Raw genomic sequence first — 20,488 nt, forward strand, 5'->3', positions numbered from 1 at the left:
CTGGGACCGGACCGCAGCGACGCACGGATGCACGCCAAGACCGTAGGATCCTACGCAGTGCCGTAGGGGACCGCACCGCCACTTCCCAGCAAATTAGGGACACTGTTGCTCCTGGGGTATCAGCGAGGACCATTCGCAACCGTCTCCATGAAGCTGGGCTACGGTCCCGCACACCGTTAGGCCGTCTTCCGCTCACGCCCCAACATCGTGCAGCCCGCCTCCAGTGGTGTCGCGACAGGCGTGAATGGAGGGACGAATGGAGACGTGTCGTCTTCAGCGATGAGAGACGCTTCTGCCTTGGTGCCAATGATGGTCGTATGCGTGTTTGGCGCCGTGCAGGTGAGCGCCACAATCAGGACTGCATACGACCGAGGCACACAGGGCCAACACCCGGCATCATGGTGTGGGGAGCGATCTCCTACACTGGCCGTACACCACTGGTGATCGTCGAGGGGACACTGAATAGTGCACGGTACATCCAAACCGTCATCGAACCCATCGTTCTACCATTCCTAGACCGGCAAGGGAACTTGCTGTTCCAACAGGACAATGCACGTCCGCATGTATCCCGTGCCACCCAACGTGCTCTAGAAGGTGTAAGTCAACTACCCTGGACAGCAAGATCTCCGGATCTGTCCCCCATTGAGCATGTTTGTGACTGGATGAAGCGTCGTCTCACGCGGTCTGCACGTCCAGCACGAACGCTGGTCCAACTGAGGCGCCAGGTGGAAATGGCATGGCAAGCCGTTCCACAGGACTACATCCAGCATCTCTACGATCGTCTCCATGGGAGAATAGCAGCCTGCATTGCTGCGAAAGGTGGATATACACTGTACTAGTGCCGAAATTGTGCATGCTCTGTTGCCTGTGTCTATGTGCCTGTGGTTCTGTCAGTGTGATCATGTGATGTATCTGACCCCAGGAATGTGTCAATAAAGTTTCCCATTCGTGGGACAATGAATTCACGGTGTTCTTATTTCAATTTCCAGGAGTGTATTTCGGGTACACCGGCGCTGAGAATCAACATAAAAAGACTTCAGAAGGTGGCATAAAGATTGTCAATGAAATAACACCTTTCATTGGCATGTGCGTTTACGAGAACGACAGTTTTCAGTACGACCAGGACGACGTTCTTGACAACCATTGACACAGCTGGTACCACATGGATGATTCAACACATCGCTAAGGGCATCGTGGGGCTGCAACCCCATCGAACGTGACCTCACCGCTTTGGACTGTGAGGCGACTTAAGGTTTTGCTCTTGTACACCGCTCAGATGTCACATGCCGACAAGCAGGCGCTAAACAATCAGTATACCGCTACACGACTATAGTGTGTCGAGGGATTGCCTGCTTGCTGGCTCCTAAGAATCGGTGAAACATAGTCTCTATACAGATACATTTTTAAAGTGCTCTACAAAGGTGAACAGATGGTCCTGATAGTGTTGTCAAACTAGGAGGATCTCCGAGGGAATATTTGTCATTTTAATCATGAATCCACCTTATGACCACACCACAGCAGGGTGTGAAACAGGAAAACTGGAGAAGCATAAACACACTTTGCTGCTTTGGATCGCGTCAAATTTCGACGAATGGTTCTCAGTGGTCCCTGGTACTTCTACATTCAATATCAGAGCAAAAATTACGGTCTAGCTACACTCCAAAGAGACTAGGTCATTTCAATAGGATTGGAGCTCCATGATGTCCTTACAGAAGAGTTCAAATTGTCTAGGGGTGCCACGAGTGTAGAATGCGGTCAAGAACATCGTTCTACTGCACATACCATTGTAGACTGTCGTTTTAGATTGTGAAATGTGTGTAGACGAACGCCCCAAAGTACACGATGGTTTCATCGGCGCTTCTTAAGTCACCTCCTAAAGCCTCGTCGTGTCGATTGTGGGCGGCATTTTGTACGATATGTTTTCTTCGCTCTTCCATAAGAAAACCTCGTAGTTTCTATTTTGGGCGTCGTGCTACTGTACTCCATTGCAGGGGCACCGAAAGAAAGTCTGAGATGTGGGTACGATGCGGTGTGATGACCTTCCCATCGTCTCACACGACCATTGTGGCAGAAGTGCAGTGAAATTTGGTGGCAATGTATTAACTCACCTTACATCTCATACGATCTTCTGAGGATCTTCTGAGGTGGCCTTTTTATCAGATTTCTGGACACCTTCCTGTTTCAAGCATTGCTGAGCCCGAGCCCGAGTGTGAAGTCATAAGACGCCACGCTTTTGCGCCATTAGAAAGGAAGGCTGCAGGCATCTTTGAGCCAAACTTCTGAATCGCAGTGGAAGACAATTACAGGATCTGATTCTTTTACACAGTGTGGGTTGTTCATAGTAGTGCTATGTAAGCAATTACTGAAAAGAAAGCCTTAATTAAGAGACATGGAGGACATGAAGTTTTAACAGTAACAGATAGCAAAAAAAAGCTGACCAAGATGCAACATATTTGGAATTTAAGATCTTTACAGGGTACCTTTTGACGACATATTGGTTTCTCGTGGGCCCTCCACTGAGCCGTGTGTTCGTGGTGTATTTGCGGGCAAGAGACTAGTGTGACGTCACTAGTTCGTTGCTGGGCCCGTATTTCTTGTGGGTCCGGTTTGGAATGGTCGCTGGGCGGAATACAGCTTATTTCCCCACTCCTGACATAAAAATGATTCAAATGGCTCTGAGCACTATGGGACTTAACTTCTGAGGTCATCAGTCCCCTAGAACTTACAACTACTTGAACCTAACTAACCTAAGGACATCACACACATCCATGCCCGAGGCAGGATTCTAACCTACGACCGTAGTGGTCGCGCGGCTCCAGACTGTAACGCCTAGAACCGCTCGGCCACTCCAGCCGGCGCTCCTGACATCACCCACACAAGTATTCATCAAAGTGGTAAGACCTAGAACTGTCCACAAATGCCATTATTAGATTATATCGATGTTTTAAAACAAAAACTGAGCTAGCAATGGCTACACTTGCATAGCAAAATTCTTTTTAATTTTCATTGTTATTGTTTATTTTTTCAGTTTTCTTACTAGTTTGCTGAGACCCGCCTGCGCCAACCGTATTCATCTCAGAGGAGCACTTGCGATCTACGTCTTCAATGACTTGCTTGGTGTATTTCAGTCTCTGTCTTCGTCTTCAGTTTTACCCTCTACAACTCGCTCTACTACGTTGGAATTTATTCCCTGATGTCTTAACAAATGTCCTACCATCTTGTCCCTTCCACCTGTCAATGTTTCCCTTATACTCCTCCGATTCTCCGGAGAATCTACTCACGCTTAACCTTACCAGTCCACCTAATTTTGAGCATGCTTCTGTAGCATATTTTATGTTACGATACAATAAATAAAAGTAACACTTAAAAAACGACAGGCTCTGTAATGAGAGTGTGTCGTTCTGTTACTGCGAGGAGAGCGCTAAATGTTGGGTCACCGATAGTTTTCGCGATTAAATAGCATTCGAATACACAATATACGTTATGTCCTTACATCTATGAGAGCTGAATACGTTGAGAGAAAGGTAATGGTTTGCAGCAGGGCATGGCACTATCTACAGGAAGTACCGTATGTTTCATCCAGAAGGTCCTGCAGGCACTAAGCATTCCCCAGTTCCTTGCATAAATAGTGTATAGGCATTAACACACATAAACCGCCTAATGGCCAGTGTCTGTTTAGCAACGGATATCCTGTTAATCCGACATGCCGCACAGGCAGACCGTATATTCTACTATAAAGTGAGTACTGCGACCCGGCCATCCGGCAAGAGACTTTGGCGTTTACATGTATCGCCGTTGCACGGGCTGCAGCAGTCTCCTACCCAGACGAGGACGTCTTTGACGATTGTGTTTGAACGAGTCGTCTGTGTGTCTCTGTGAGAGGAAAGCCCAGCGCCACCTGGCTCTCTCCTCATCCACCACACACACACACACACACACACACACACACACACACACAGGTTTGAGTTACTACAGCATCGCAATTTGTGCAGAAACACGTGAAGGCGCGGAGATTTCCACGTCCCTCATAGAACAGTCGCGTAATACAACGTTTTCTCCAGCCCGCTCAAACTCGCAAACTTTTCTGTATTACAAAGACAGAATCTGTATCTTCTGGAAGAATTGCAGTATGTTTTTTGTGTCTTCTGGAAGAATTGCATTATGCTTCATTTGAGTGTTATTAGGGGTAGAAAACTTTTACGACTATATTCGCGAAGTTTACTAACTACGTAACTAAATTTTCGATAAGCGGAAACCCTTTTTGCTATGGCGCTTAAGTCGGCAGGTTGTGGGAACAACATATTTACATTTTCTACAAACCGGAACTCGCAGATGTCTAACACGGAATAAAATGAGTTAAATGTGCCACACGATGCTACACGCCTGTGTGGTAACGTCAGCGGTCGCCAGTTAGGTTTTGTTATGACAAGAGAACGCTATGTTTTTGATTAACCCGTTACGTTTTCCGAAAAGTCCTACATATCTTCTAACAACCCTACCACAACAAAGGTCAGAATTTAATAACGATTGTGGTGTTGCTCACGCTGCTAAATACTGCATTTTCGGGCAACAATTAAGTTATTATGTGGCAGGTGTTATTAGAGCACAGTTAATAAAGTCATGTCATGTAATAATAAAAAAAACTAGGCACTCATCTTTTTGTGTTTCCCACGCTGGTCTCGTTGTATTATCATGTCTCAATTGTCGAAAACCTAGGTGGTTATGATGCCAAGCTCGGATGCAAAGAGGCCTAGGTTTTATTCTGCTATATTCAAAAGTTTTCTAGATGCGCTTCTCAAACCATTCTTCAAGATTAAACCTTTCAAAGTTAGCACAATGGTGATGTAAAAAAAATAATCAGCACTCCGAATTTAAGTTACACTTCCTTTTGATTGCTTTTATTGCAATATCACGTAAACACAAAACATCACTTCACAATGCAAAACATATTTGAAAACATCTTCCTCACAGTCACTCTTAAAGTTCACATTTTATAAGCTGACTACGTTATGCGTCTTTCCAACATGACGTCCAGCACTTGACTTTTTCAAGGTCCGACCCTCTAACAAGTTAACAACTAAACCAACTATTAATCGCTTACGCGTCCAAAAATCAGAGTTACAAGTACGTCAAAGATCATAGTGACAAAAGAAAGAATACGCATAAGAATAATATCATTGCAATACAAACATATCGATGTATCAAAAGTGAAATCAAATCTGAATGTTGTCTCAGAAATATGTTAAGTAGTTAACAGAAATACAATAGAATATTACTGGTATCGAGAGGTTCAAGTGAGGTACCATAATGGTTACGTAATTCAAGTACCATTACAATCTCTGACACAAAATGATTGTAAATAGAGCTGAGAAACTTTTCTTATCGGATTGGCAGAAAGGAGGATAGTAACACAAAATTGCAACAATTATAATAGAAACAGCACAGGGATATTTTTCTGCGGTTAAGACTGCGTTCCTGAGATGAACTCTATTCCTATTTAGTTTCTGGTAACATCCTCCTTATTGTACCAATCGAAATTCACCCCAGGCAGTATTTCTGGCTTTCTCCTCGCGTTCTCTAGTTCATGTAAAATTACATGCTAGTTGCCACTACAGTGTTCCCACATAGCCTGCCGCTGGATTAATGGCGACACGCAATCGCGGCGGGTCACCTGACGTCTGCTAAACTGCTGTTACATATAGTGCGGAGCACCGTTGGAAGCGGCTGAAGTCAGGTACGATGGAAACGCCTGATTCTCTGGCCACAACTAATGCAGACGATGCTTTTTGTACCCCCAGATTTACGCTCATCTCCCACCCTAACTACAAGCTCGAAATGGGCAACATAATCGAGTAACGGGGTCAACAACCAGCGGCATAACTATTAATCACGCTCGCATCCTTCACGGTAATTAAAACTCACGTCTAATAGTAAGCTCAAGACAGAAAAATTTAAGTTCCAGCACTAAACGTGAACTGTAATTTCTCGCTTCCATCGGTTACCTGCAAGTACCCTCACACTGGCTACAGGAGCTGACGCGATGCCAACAGATGAGCAATCCTGGATAGTGGTCAGTTATAGCCTTTAAGCGATACAGACAGATTCCAAACCAAAAAAGAATAACAGGAAGAAAAGAGAACAAGTGAAAACATGAATCAGATTTTGAAAATGATGCACAATCCACCAAAATATAAACGTCTAGCGATCAAAATAATTCTGATAAACATTTAAAACTAAAAAAAAAGTTACTTGTCGAAATTCGAGTCTACGTGTTACTGCATGTCAGGACAGTAACTTAACTGCTATGCTAGAACACCACATACAGTGTCAGCTTTATATTTATTCATCTACAGAAGCAGTTGCAATGATGGTTTGCTGCCTTGAAAAATTTAGTCCTCATGCAATGTCGTACGAAGCTTGTCTATTGTAGACCGATCTCTGTGATGATGATCACTGAATATGTGACGTCGAATGGCGTTTTGTGCTAAACAATCCAATGCAGCGCTAGTGCTGTGTATGCAACCTACGTATTTCATTACCATCGTTACGTGTGTGTTTATTTTGATGTAGTTGTAATGCCTGATGAAATGCTAACTTAAAGAGCCATACCCAGGATTCTGGATCCAGGCACGTCAAGAAAGAACGCCGGACAAGTAATTGGAAGTCAACTGACCGTTTGTTGTGGCATTTCGGCAATTAATAGTTCGGGCGTGAAGTTGAGCGCTCTGATTTGAGGAAACCAGCTGCAGCGCGCGAAGTCATAACTGGCAAGTAATTTTAATCACACGATATTTAGCGTTCGTATTTCTCCAAGCGCGTTTGATAGCACCTGATGTAACCTCAGCTTCCAGTTTACATTCATCTCGTTTACCTGTCGGTGTCTATCCATTTCAACCACCAACTTAGAACTAATACAGCACGCAACTGGAGTTGGCGTTCTAAAGAGACCATTCTAACTCTTGTGACGTGAGTTTTTTGACTCCTTGATGGTCTCGTTGCATCTGTTTTAATCTTCGAGATGTTTTCGGCATTCTCGTTCACAATTTTCCACTGTTTTCGCTTGGCTACCCAGTTTCATTTGTACGTTGACACCAGCGCAGTAGTAACAAAACGTGGAATGCAATAGTATGCAAATCTTGTGCCCAGAAAACTATGAACTGGAACGACGAAAACATCATCTAGATGAAAACAGAGGCATTGTTGTGGTCTTCAGTCCAGAGACTGGTTTGATGCACCTCTCCATGCTACTGTATTCTGTGCAAGGTTCTTCATCTCCCAGTACCTACTGCAACCTACACCTTTCTGAATCTGTTTAGTATATTCATCTGTTGGTCTCCCTCTACGATTTTTACCGTCCACGCTGCCCTCCAATACTAAACTGGTGATCCCCTGATGCCTCATAATATGCCCTACCAACCGATCCCTTCTTCTAGTGAAGTTGTTCCACAAATTTCTCTTCTCTCCAATTCTATTCAATACCTCTTCATTAGTTATGTGATCTACCCATCTAATCTTCAGCATTATTCTATAGCACCACATTTCGTAACCTTCTATTTTCTTCTTGTCTAAACTATTTATCGTCTACGTTTCACTTTCATGCATGGCTACACTTCATATAAATACTTTCAGAAACGACTTCCTGACACTTAAATCTATACTCGATGTTAACAAATTTCTCTTCTACAGAAACGCTTCCCTTGCCATTGCCAGTCTGCATTTTATATCCTCTCTACTTCGACCATCATCAGTTATTTTGCTCCCAAAATAGCAAAACTCATTTACTACTTGAAGCGTCTCATTTCGTAATCTAACTCCCGCAGAATCACCCGATTTAATTCGACTACATTCCATTGTCCTCGTTCTGGCTTTGTTGATGTTCATCTTATATCCTCCTTTCAAGACACTATCCATTCCGTTCAGAGGCATAAAACTCAACAAAAAGGTAAAATACTCAACTCACAATGCTACAAGAACGATATCATGCATGCATAGACAATCACAGAAAGCAATGTGGTCATAATTCGGACCTCAGAACAGGTACGCCTCCATGCAAGCTAGAGCGACAGTCAAGCTATTTAACGAAACAAAATGTTGGTCTCGTCTGTCACTCTAAGACTACCATCAGCTCTTCGAAAACCCCAGCACTAAGTAAGGTCAACAACACTTTTTGCCAATGTAAGGTGGAGGTCGGCACTGAGGAACTTGGGTGAACTTGCTCTCGACTCCATTGGACCAAGACCTCAAACAGTGTATGGATCTGCTCGCAATGGCGGTAACGATCAATGGGCACATTCTCAGACATAATTATAGTGCAGTCAACTATATCTTTGAATGTGATGTGCGCGAAATACATTGCCGGAAAAAATCGGAACACCTAGAAGGAGCTGTGCGATGTAGTCGTTTTCTACATATGTATGATGATAATTCAGATTTCGCACCAGTCGCATAAGAGTGGTGCTAGTAGCACCACTATGAGGATGCAAACCAGATTTGCTTTAATTACACCCTGAAACTGTCGTGAATGTTAATTACCTTTGAGATTGGATTAATCAAGATATTAGTCAAGAATACATTTAAGGCGACAAATACGCCATTATCTGAGTTTGAACGAGGTCGTGTTATAGGACTATGAGAAGATGGATGATACTGCATAATAACTTGACAAGAATGTAGTTACTGTGCATGATTGTCGGACGCAAGAAAACCGAGCTCCAGACAACCACGTGGCACTACCAAAATTGAAGACGATCGTGTTCGTCGTATGGCTCTGGCGCATCGTACCGGACCTGCAGGAGCAATCTGAGGAGCAGTTGGCACCACAGTGGCACAACGAACTGTTACATATCGATTACGTCAAGGACAGCTCTGTGCCAGACGCTCTGTAGCGTGCACTCCAATGACCCAAAACCACTGTCATTTACTAGTTCAGTGGTGTCAAGCAAGAGCTCATTGGAGGGCAGAGAAGATGTATGTCGTGTTTCTGATGAAAGATGTTTAGCCTCGTTGCCAGTGACGGCCGTGTGTTGGTTAGAAGGAAGCCAACTGAGGGCTTGCAACCGACCGGTTTGCGTGCTAGGCACACTGGACTTGAACCTGGAGTTACGGCCTGGGATAAGATTTCATATAACAACAAGAGCACTCTCGCAGTTATCCCACGCACAGTGATTGCAAATTTGTACGTTAGTCTGGTGATTCAGCCTGTTGTGCTACTATTCACGGACAGCACTCAAGGGGTGTTTTCCAACAGGATAACCCTCACCCACATACCGTTGTCGTAAGCCAACATGCTCTACAGTGTCAACGTGTTTTATTGGCCTGATGGATCAGCAGATTTTTCTCCCTGTCTCCAGTCGAGAACATATAGAACATGACGAGACGATAACTCCAGATTCGTTAACGAACAGCATTAACCATCCCTGTACTGGCCGACTAAGTGCAACAGGGGTGGATCCCCATCCCACAAACTGACATCCGGCACCTGTACAACACCACGCATGCATGTTTGCATTCAAGATTCTGTTTTTTTTTCCTTTATTGTAATTTTAGCACCTCATACAGGCGGGCTGTCAGCAGCATAGTACGCTGCTCTTCAGCCTTAAGTGGTACAATCATGTGACAAAGAGGCGACATAGACAACACAATGAAAATGGCGGGCAAACAAGGTAGAGACAAAAAACAATAAACATGAAGCCGTTCACGCTGGACGATAAAAACACTAACACTTGTTGATACGGCGCACAGAACACGGAGGACGGCGGCGGCACATGCGAACAGTGGAGTTGTAACTGCGAAAGAACGCGAAACACAAAACGAAGCACACACACGAGACACTGATGCCGATGATCTCCGACGCGCGAATGTTCACTATGCGTGTGCGAGTCCGGGGACCTGCCAAGAGATGAGGAGGAGGAAGGGGGGTGGGAGAGCGAGAAGGGAGAGCAGAGATGCCACGGGCAGGGGAGATAGGGGGGGAGAGAGAGGAAGGGGGAGGGGAATCCCGGGGGAAGAGGGGTGGAGGGGGGGGACGGGGGAAAAGGAAAGAGAAGGGAAGGAAAGAGAAGGGAGGGAGGGTGCCTAAAGGAAAGGACACCGGAAGTGGGGGGTGGGGCAGGGTCAAAGTTGATAGGAGGGGTAGATGGAGGGGAGGAGGACATCATCAGGGAGGGGGAGCTGGCGGAAGCCACCTTGGGAGAGGGTAAGGAGGGCGGAGAGATGGAGACCGGGTGGGACATAGGAATACAGGTGCGGCAGTGGGCGGGGGTGCGAGAGGATCGGGGAGACGAGCGGGTGAGGAGGATCGAGTTTACGGGAGGTGTACAGGATCCGTATCCTTTCAAGGAAAAGGAGGAGGTGGGGGAAGGGGACGAGATTGTACAGGATCCGCGTAGGGGAGGGGAGACGGATGCGATAGGTGAGGCGGAGAGCATAGTGTTCAAGGATTTGGAGGGATTTGTAAAAAGTAGGGGGGGGGCGGAGATCCAAGCCGGATGGGCATAACAAAGGATAGGGCGGATGAGGAATTTATAGGTGTGGAGAATGGTGGAGGGGTCCAGACCCCACGTACGGCTGGAGAGGAGCTTGAGGAGACTGAGTCGGGAGCGGGCCTTGGCTTGGATGGTCCGGAGGTGGGGAGTCCAGGAGAGGTGACGGTCAAGGGTGACGCCAAGGTACATAAGGGTGGGAGTGAGGGCGATAGGACGGCCCTAGATGGTGATGTAGAAATCAAGGAGGCGGAAGGAAGGGGTGGTTTTGCCTACAATGATCGCCTGGGTGTTGGAGGAATTGACCTTGAGCAACCACTGGTTGCACCAAGCGGTGAACCGGTCAAGATTGGATTGGAGAAGGTGTTGGGAGCGCTGTAGGGTGGGGGCAAGGGCAAGGAAGGCGGTGTCATCGGCAAACTGGAGAAGGTGGACGGGGGCTGACGGCGGCGGCATGTCCGCCGTGAACAAAAGGTACAGAAGGGGGGAGAGGACGGAGCCTTGGGGCACACCGGCATAGGGGAAAAAGGTGTAGGAATCTGTGTTATGGACGGTGACATAGGAAGGACGGCGGGAGAGAAAGGAGCTGATCAGACGGACGTAGTTAATGGGAAGGGCGAAGGTTTGGAGCTTGAAGAGGAGACCGGAATGCCATACGCGGTCATAAGCACGTTCGAGGTCCAGGGAGAGGAAGATTGCGGAGCGACGGGAATTAAGCTGTTGGGAAAGGTGATGAGTGAGGTGAAGGAGAAGGTCGTCGGAAGAGAAGGACGGCCGAAAGCCACACTGGGTAATGGGAAGGAGGCGGTGCTGGCGGAGATGCAGGCGGATGCGTCGGGTGAGGATAGATTCCAGGTCCTTGCTGAAGACCGAGGTAAGGCTGATGGGACGGTAGGAGGAGACGGCGGATGGCGGTTTGCCAGGTTTAAGGAATCAAGATTCTGGCGGTTACACCGTTTTTTAATGTACCACCATTTCACACTTGCAATGAGTTCACTTGCAGTTACATTAACCTGGGATCTTCTGCAATGTTAATCACTTAACCACATTATATACCTACAATGTTAAATTTGTCAATTTAGGTACATTTATCTCGTGAACGGTTCATGATAATGTTATAAAATTTTAATTGCTGGTGTGGTATCGATAGCAACGATGCCACGGAATAGTTTCTCAAGTTGGCATTACGAGAGACACGGACGACAGCGCCCTCTAGCCGGTGCTGTCGAGGTCTACGACCTCCGCGACTGCTTCAGCCGTTTGATCAGGTGCAGCCAGCCAGGACACTTCGCTTCAGCATCGTACCTACTTACAAAGTTATGTTATCGTTTATCACCTTGTTTTTGCACCAGTAAACCACGTTCTTGCAATACCGACTTGTATTACCTTTTCCCGTTCCTACCCACGCGCCGCCTCCCAGTCGGGATACAAAAGCTGATGTAGGAAGAGTCTCTCTCCATTCACCAATTTTTGTAGATAAGTAGCTTTCATTATTTATTTTTAGGGAACGTTTTGCAATTTCTAAAATTTTTCCACACAGTTAAGATATATTAAATGATAATTTCTATAATATTAAACTGAAATTCTTTTAAAATTGCAACATCGATTTTCAGCCCAGTTTCTGTAAGTTGTGTAAGATTCACTGATCTATGATGGTAAGTTCCTGAAAATATGTACCTAATCATTAAAATATAAAATTTCAGGAATTCGGCTTTAAGAATGAACATAGTTTGTTACTGACCTTAGACATCCGTGCACCATATCCTGCGTCATCTGCAATTTCTTCATCCTCCCTGGCACTCTTAGCATTCCATAAGTGCATTCTTGGCTTCCGAGCTGTCATAGTCACTTCATAATCTGCTTTCGTCACACGGACAGCTTCTAATTCGGAACATGCCAGCACCATATTTTCCCCAGGTTGCATGCCTAACTTTTAAAGCACCCTAACTTTCCCCACATTGTCATAAGTAAATGAAAGAACTGCATATAAACAAGCAAATTCTATGTATCATTACCAGCAAATACTGTTTTTGGAATTCTAGATCACATGTCACTGTTAAATGGTTCATTTCTGTTCTTCAAGGACTAGGAACAAGTAAATGTAGCGCACGAACAGGGCAGCCAACTGTGAGCACAAAATATTTTCAGAAATCAGCAAATTAGGTTTTTGAAGTTCAAGAAGTTAACAGAAGGCAAAAGGAGGGCTTGGCAACGTGTGCTGCCCTTAAAGTAAATGAATATTTAAAGTCTTTAACGGCTAAAATGCCCTGACAAAACATATTTCTCTAGTAAAATACACTTCAAGAAATGTTTATAAGCAAAACATTTTTTTTTATAAACTGCCCCCTAGGACGGTACAATCTCCGCTTAAATATGTTACCTAGACAAATGTGTTTCCGATATTTAGTTAATCTGTATTATTTATTTTTGGTGTTGCTATTTTTTTTTATCTGTGTGTACTGATTTGGGGAAATAAGACTGCTGTGAAAAATATTTTCTGCGCCCGAAGATGGACAACCTCACTTACGTTATATTATCCATGTTAGATGGGTTGTCTTACGGTGTATGTGGCCTTTTTACGTGCATGCTATATTTCGTCCTCACTGCATACCTCGTGGCAAGAGCATTGGGAAGAAACACAGTAGCTGAGGTGCGACCCGGTTTTTAACATGCATCGTGACCCAAGAAAATTGTACGGACATCATCTAATGTCATTGACAAGGACGCAATTACATGACAGAAACTTTCTCCGACCAGGCACGGGAGACAGTACTCACATGGCAGCAGCAGGAGAGGCAGCGGCAGCAACAGCAGCAGCGGCAGCGGCAGCGGCCTCATGGCGGCATGGCGTCGCTGTGGGGTCCGTCGCCTCATGGCGACATGTCGCGCGCCGTCCGTAGCCAAGGCGGCGTCAGCGGCGGCGGCGCTCCGGCATGGCCCGCCGGCTACTGGGCTCCGGCGGCGCCCACGCCCACCTGCCCGACAACACACACAAACCTGCCTTACCGTCTCACTCGGCCGGAGAACACACGAGGTGTCGCCAGAAACCAACGGTAATTTTGTAATTTCCAGTGTAGCATTAGTCCCACTGATGTGATTTTTTTCATTGCTGTGTTGGTAAATATGTTCGTACAGTGTAGCCATCTATATTAGTAACCAGCTACAAAAAAACCGGTTCTATTTGCATATGCCATCTAACAGCTTCCAGACAGGACAGAAATTTTATTTCCCGTATTTCATATTGCTGTATCCGCCTGGAAGTCGTTTCGTCTACATCTACATCTACATCTACATCCATACTCCGCAAGCCATCTGACGGTGTGTGGCGGAGGGTACCTTGAGTACCTCTATCGGTTCTCCCTTCTATTCTAGTCTCGTATTGTTCGTGGAAAGAAGGATTGTCGGTATGCCTCTGTGTGGGCTCTAATCTCTCTGATTTTATCCTCATGGTCTCTTCGCGAGATATACGTAGGAGGGAGCAATATACTGCTTGACTCTTCGGTGAAGGTATGTTCTCGAAACTTTGACAAAAGCCCGTACCGAGCTACTGAGCGTCTCTCCTGCAGAGTCTTCCACTGGAGTTTATCTATCATCTCCGTAACGCTTTCGCGATTACTAATGATCCTGTAACGAAGCGCGCTGCTCTCCGTTGGATCTTCTCTATATCTTCTATCAACCCTATCTGGTACGGATCCGGCACTGCTGAGCAGTATTCAAGCAGTGGCCGAACAAGCGTACTGTATCCTACTTCCTTTGTTTTCGGATTGCATTTCCTTAGGATTCTTCCAATGAATCTCAGTCTGGCATCTGCTTTACCGACGATCAACTTTATATGATCATTCCATTTTAAATCACTCCTAATGCGTACTCCCAGATAATTTATGGTATTAACTGCTTCCAGTTGCTGACCTGCTATTTTGTAGCTAAATGATAAAGGATCTATCTTTCTGTGTATTCGCAACACATTACACTTGTCTACATTGAGATTCAATTGACATTCCCTGCACCATGCGTCAATTCGCTGCAGATCCTCCTGCATTTCAGTACAATTTTCCATTGTTACAACCTCACCATACACCACAGCATCATCTGCAAAAAGCCTCAGTGAACTTCCGATGTCATCCACAAGGTCATTTATGTATATTGTGAATAGCAACGGTCTTATGACACTCCCCTGCGGCACACCTGAAATCACTTTTACTTCGGAAGACTTCTCTCCATTGAGAATGACATGCTGCGTCCTGTTATCTAGGAACTCCTCAATCCAATCACACAATTGGTCTGATAGTCCATATGCTCTTACTTTGTTCATTAAACGACTGTGGGGAACTGTATCGAACGCCTTGCGGAAGTCAAAAAACACAGCATCTACCTGTGAACCCGTGTCTATGGCCCTCTGAGTCTCGTGGACGAATAGCGCGAGCTGGGTTTCACATGACCGTCTTTTTCGAAACCCATGCTGATTCCTACAGAGTAGGCCCCTGCACAGCCGCCATAATCACCGAGATATTTTCTTTGTGCGATCTACGGCTGTCACAGAAGAAAGCGTTGTCGGGAGGGCACTATTATACTACGCCAGGTCACGTGCCCTCCTAGCGCCACGCTAAGTTACATCCGCCCCTGACTTTAGACTTCCGCCGAACCAGATTTTGGAAATCCATGCACACCACCCTTCCTTCCGCATTCGTTTACCACCTCCCACAAGGATCCTTTACCAACTCATCGAATTCCCACCTCTCCTCACTCACACTGAACACCTCCGAACGATCTAGATCATCCGCGAACTAGACTCCAATAATTCTATCGTTTCTCCTCTACTTTCCGCTCCTGATATGCTGCCCCGCCATTACCGACGCATTCCGCAAACCCTCCACTTACGTATCCCCCACATGCTCTCCATCAAAACTTCGACCATCATTAACTCTGTCAGCTATAGGTCCATCCCACCCAATACGCCTTATGAGGACTTACTCTCACACCCCTTCCCACATTTCCTTACTCTTTTCTCCGCATCTACCTTTCTTTGCCCACCCCAGACCCCAACAACTTTTAGTGTCACCAGATGCCCCCTCTGCTCCCAACAGCTCCATTGCTGCTATGCAGTAGTCCTCCATCCTTATACCATCACATTCCTACCCCTCTCACCGTCCAACCTCTTCTCCTTCACCAACTAATTACCTATCCAGTGGCAAGTCCTTCCTGTTTCTAGTGACAGGAAAGTGCTTCGTTTTGTAACCAATGTCTGGGCAACGTGTTTTAAATGTGCGCTTATTGTGTTTCCTTTTTGCCTTTGCCATTATTATCACGCTTTTCAACTACCAGTGAGAGAAGTCATCTGACATGTATTTACAAACTTCCATTTCATTTTCATTGTTTAAAAAGTGTTACATTCAATATAAATATCTTCGCTATATGTTTCTTGTTTTCGTCTCATTTAATTTCATTTTATCAACTGGCTGAAGAGCGGATTGCCGATACCACTAACAGCCCCCCTCCCCCCCCCCTGATATGGGCGCGGAAACACGAAAAGTCAGTAACGCGCTACGCCTCAAGTCGGCAGTATCAGCAGTTCAGTTTAGCGCTCCAAGCCAGAAGAGACAGCCCAGTGACGTCCCAGGTCTTCATGTAGCTCCCCTACCACGACTCTAAGATTCGTCGTGTAGGCACAACTCATACAGCGTCGTAGGAGAGACATTTCTGTTGTGTTTAACTGAGTAGTATTCCCAAGGACATTGTAAATGAGTTTTGGTTTTGTGAGTAAACAGGTATTCTTTTGAAAGTCTTTTCGGTCACTCCTCAGTACGAGGCTACTTTACATTTAGTTACTGATCGAATCTGAAAATTTGAAGCGCTGTCATAGGCTCATTTAGAGGAATAATCTAGCATTACAGGCTTAACACAGTAAGTCAAATATTACAGTAGGAAACTGTTTATATGTCTTTAAACAGCATAAATCATGGTGTAGAAAGCATTTGAAAATACGAGCGGTTATCCATTTCCAAAACACTATACGATTAATCTGCAATATTTTCGAAAACTTTTCTTGCTGACTCCTTCCACAAATTAAGGACACGAAAAGTTTATCAGTTACTACATTTTCGCAGTTCATACAGAATCAGCAATGAGGTTTTATCTTATTACTTCTTTACTACCAACTATGGTAGCAACACATTTTTAGGCAGTATCCACACACACCACTGAAAGTATAGGGTGACGGTTATTGAAATATTTGATAAAAACATAAATTTGTTACAAAGTACAGCGTCCATACACTTTATTCAACACGTAAACATCTCTACAGATATTAGGATTTAGTGCAATTTTGTCATATGATGGCATTGTTTGAGACCGTGGCTGAAGACAAATGTTGATGGTGTTGAGACAGCAACCATTCTGTGTTGATGTGCCTCCCACCATTGGCGATGATGTGGAACAGACGAATAGCGAAATTCTGCATGACCCGCTGAAGTGTCGGAACATCGGTGCTGTCGATGTCCTCCTGAATGACTATTTTCAGCTCAGTAACGGTTTCGGGGTTATTGCTGTACACCTTGTCTTTAATATAGCCTCACAAAAAGAAGTCTCATGTGTTCAGATTCGGAGAATATGGTGACCAATCGAGTCCCATGCCAGTGGCCTCAAGGTACCCCAGAGCCAGAATGCGGTCCCGAAATGCTCCTCCAGGATATCAAACACTCTCCTGCTCCAGTGTGGTCGAACTCCATCTTGCGTCAACCACATGTCGTAATCAGGTTCAGTTTGGATAGTGGGAATGAAATCACTTTTCCAAAACATTGACGTACCGTTCGGTAGTCACTGCGCCATCGAGGAATATAGCACCGATTACTCGGTGACTGGACATTGCACACCACACAGTCACCCGTTGAGGGTGAAGAGACATCTCGATCGTGAAATGCTGTTCTTAGACTCTCAAATGCGCCAGTTTTGCTTATTAACGAATCTATCCAAATGAAAGTAGTCTTCTTCGCAAAACCAAACCATACATTAGCGTACTAACTCCCGTGTTGCTCCGCAGCCAACCGTGCCGTTTGAACGTCCTAACGCAAACCGATCACAAGTTAAGACGCTTTTATTTCACATAGTTCAATAATAGACACCTGCAAAATTATGTCGTCGCACAACACGAAGTTCAGCGGATACGACGTCATAAACTTTTAGAAGCGTGAAGACCTTGATTTTTTTCCTTAATACAGAGTGCAAATTCCCCAGACTGTACTCACGCAGTTACTGATAATGACGGCACTTACCGATTTAAACACGATTTCCAGACTTTCTACCTTCAGACATGAAGATCTTGCAAGCTTAATATCAAGTATCTGACAGACTAATTGAATTGTAAACTAATCAGACGACTGAAGCTACGTTACACATGAGAGTTCCATTTTTCAATGAATCCATTGTGCGGTGTTACTGGTATCAGATACTTAGCGTGTTGTCAGCTGTCAAGTAGGTTACATGCGTTTTCGTAGTACCGGCGGCCATTTACATTGCAGCGCACCGACTGTGTATAGGCATAACAGTGTGAACCTGAGCTGTGTAGTGAAGCCAGCTTGGTAACAGAATGTTTTTCCGAGCTGCGACACAGCCGATGTGGCGCAGCAGGTCCCGCTGGAGCGAACGTTTCACTGCAAGGTAACGAGACCTCCAGCATGCGGTGGGGACTCCGAGTCGGCAATGCAAGGCGTGCAAGTGGTCAGCCCAGCAGCATTCAGGGGCCGGCTGGCCACTGATCACCGACCCAACGTATAACGCAGCTCAGATGATTCAATAAAGAACCTGTTAACTTTGCAGCCGGCTTTCGCTGGAGCATCCTGGGCTATCCCCTCGCCGCCACCAACCACTCATACCATCCTCGCTCTTAGCTGCCCCTCCCTGCACGGAAAGAGGGGCGGGGGGCGCTATTGTAACAATGGAGAGAATAGAACTACACTCCTGGTAATTGAAATAAGAACACCGTGAATTCATTGTCCCAGGAAGGGGAAACTTTATTGACACATTCCTGGGGTCGGATACATCACATGATCACACTGACAGAACCACAGGAACTTAGACACAGGCAACAGAGCATGCACAATGTCGGCACTAGTACAGTGTATATCCACCTTTCGCAGCAATCCAGGCTGCTATTCTCCCATGGAGACGATCGTAGAGATGCTGGATGTAGTCCTGTGAAACGGCTTGCCATGCCATTTCCACCTGGCGCCTCAGTTGGACCAGCGTTCGTGCTGGACGTGCAGACCGCGTGAGACGACGCTTCATCCAGTCCCAAACATGCTCAATGGGGGACAGATCCGGAGATCTTGCTGGCCAGGGTAGTTGACTTACACCTTCTAGAGCACGTTGGGTGGCACGGGATATATGCGGACGTGCATTGTCCTGTTGGAACAGAAAGTTCCCTTGCCGGTCTAGGAATGGTAGAACGATGGGTTCGATGACGGTTTGGATGTACCGTGCACTATTCAGTGTCCCCTCGACGATCACCAGTGGTGTACGGCCAGTGTAGGAGATCGCTCCCCACACCATGATGCCGGGTGTTGGCCCTGTGTGCCTCGGTCGTATGCAGTCCTGATTGTGGCGCTCACCTCCACGGCGCCAAACACGCATACGACCATCATTGGCACCAAGGCAGAAGCGACTCTCATCGCTGAAGACGACACGTCTCCGTTCGTCCCTCCATTCACGCCTGTCGCGACACCACTCGAGGCGGGCTGCACGATGTTGGGGCGTGAGCGGAAGACGGCCTAACGGTGTGCGGGACCGTAGCCCAGCTTCATGGAGACGGTTGCGAATGGTCCTCGCCGATACCCCAGGAGCAACAGTGTCCCTAATTTGCTGGGAAGTGGCGGTGCGGTCCCCTACGGCACTGCGTAGGATCCTACGGTCTTGGCGTGCATCCGTGCGTCGCTGCGGTCCGGTCCTAGGTCGACGGGCACGTGCACCTTCCGCCGACCACTGGCGACAACATCGATGTACTGTGGAGACCTCACGCCCCACGTGTTGAGCAATTCGGCGGTACGTCCACCCGGCCTCCCGCATGCCCACTATACGCCCTCGCTCAAAGTCCGCCAACTGCACATACGGTTCACGTCCACGCTGTCGCGGCATGCTACCAGTGTTAAAGACTGCGATGGAGCTCCGTATGCCACGGCAAACTGGCTGACACTGACGGCGGCGGTGCACAAATGCTGCGCAGCTAGCGCCATTCGACGGCCAACACCGCGGTTCCTGGTGTGTCCGCTGTGCCGTGCGTGTGATCATTGCTTGCACAGCCCTCTCGCAGTGTCCGGAGCAAGTATGGTGGGTCTGACACACCGGTGTCAATGTGTTCTTTTTCCATTTCCAGGAGTGTATATAAAGTGGATCAGAGTTTTAAAAATGTAGAATTCTGCGTTTTGTGCATCTGTTATGAGTGTAACAAGGGATTATGACTGCTATGAGCATATCGAAGAAGGCTATGAGGACGCTGAAGAGGATCAGGTGCCGAAAACCCCAGGGGATCGTTAACTGATGAAATCATGCAAAAGTGACACAAATGAGTACGAACAGTGTGGCTGAAGCACAATCCGTGATGTCAATGAGTGTGTTGGCATATCAGTTGGCTCATGTCTTTTTTCAGGCGATCTGGATATGACACGTGTGACACTAAAATTTCTTCCAAAATTGTTGAATTTAGAAGAAAAGCAGTGGGAGGAAATTGTGATGTCGTCAGTTATACGATCACACCGCCGCCTGAGAGATCGATCCGCCAGTTGCGATTCTCTCGATAAGCGGATCAGAAGAACGGCTGTGTTAGCCAAAGAGTACACAGGCAGTCGCAGCACAGCCAGGCGCCGCTGGACCACTTCATGTGCAGCAGGAGAGTGGTGCAGTTGTGCCAGTCTACAGCTCGTAGCCGCGCTCAGTGGTCAGCCGGCGCCGATGTTAAATCATCGTCTGCAGCTCAGTCATTGCTGCCATCGAGTTTTTGTAGCTCCGTTCCAAATTGA

At 46.4% G+C, this 20,488-nt stretch overlaps 1 protein-coding gene across 1 annotated transcript in view; it reads right to left on the minus strand.

Annotated features, from left to right (window-relative positions):
* Positions 1–20,488, minus strand: part of LOC126151026 (uncharacterized) — a 118,149-nt gene that overhangs the window by 82,002 nt on the left and 15,659 nt on the right. Inside the window, exon 2 of the mRNA XM_049915915.1 lies at positions 13,259–13,456. Within this exon, the coding sequence (XP_049771872.1) occupies positions 13,259–13,456 (198 nt within the window). The remainder of the gene's footprint in view (positions 1–13,258; positions 13,457–20,488) is intronic.

Source organism: Schistocerca cancellata, chromosome 2 (assembly GCF_023864275.1).
Source record: "Schistocerca cancellata isolate TAMUIC-IGC-003103 chromosome 2, iqSchCanc2.1, whole genome shotgun sequence".
NCBI lineage: Eukaryota > Metazoa > Arthropoda > Insecta > Orthoptera > Acrididae > Schistocerca > Schistocerca cancellata.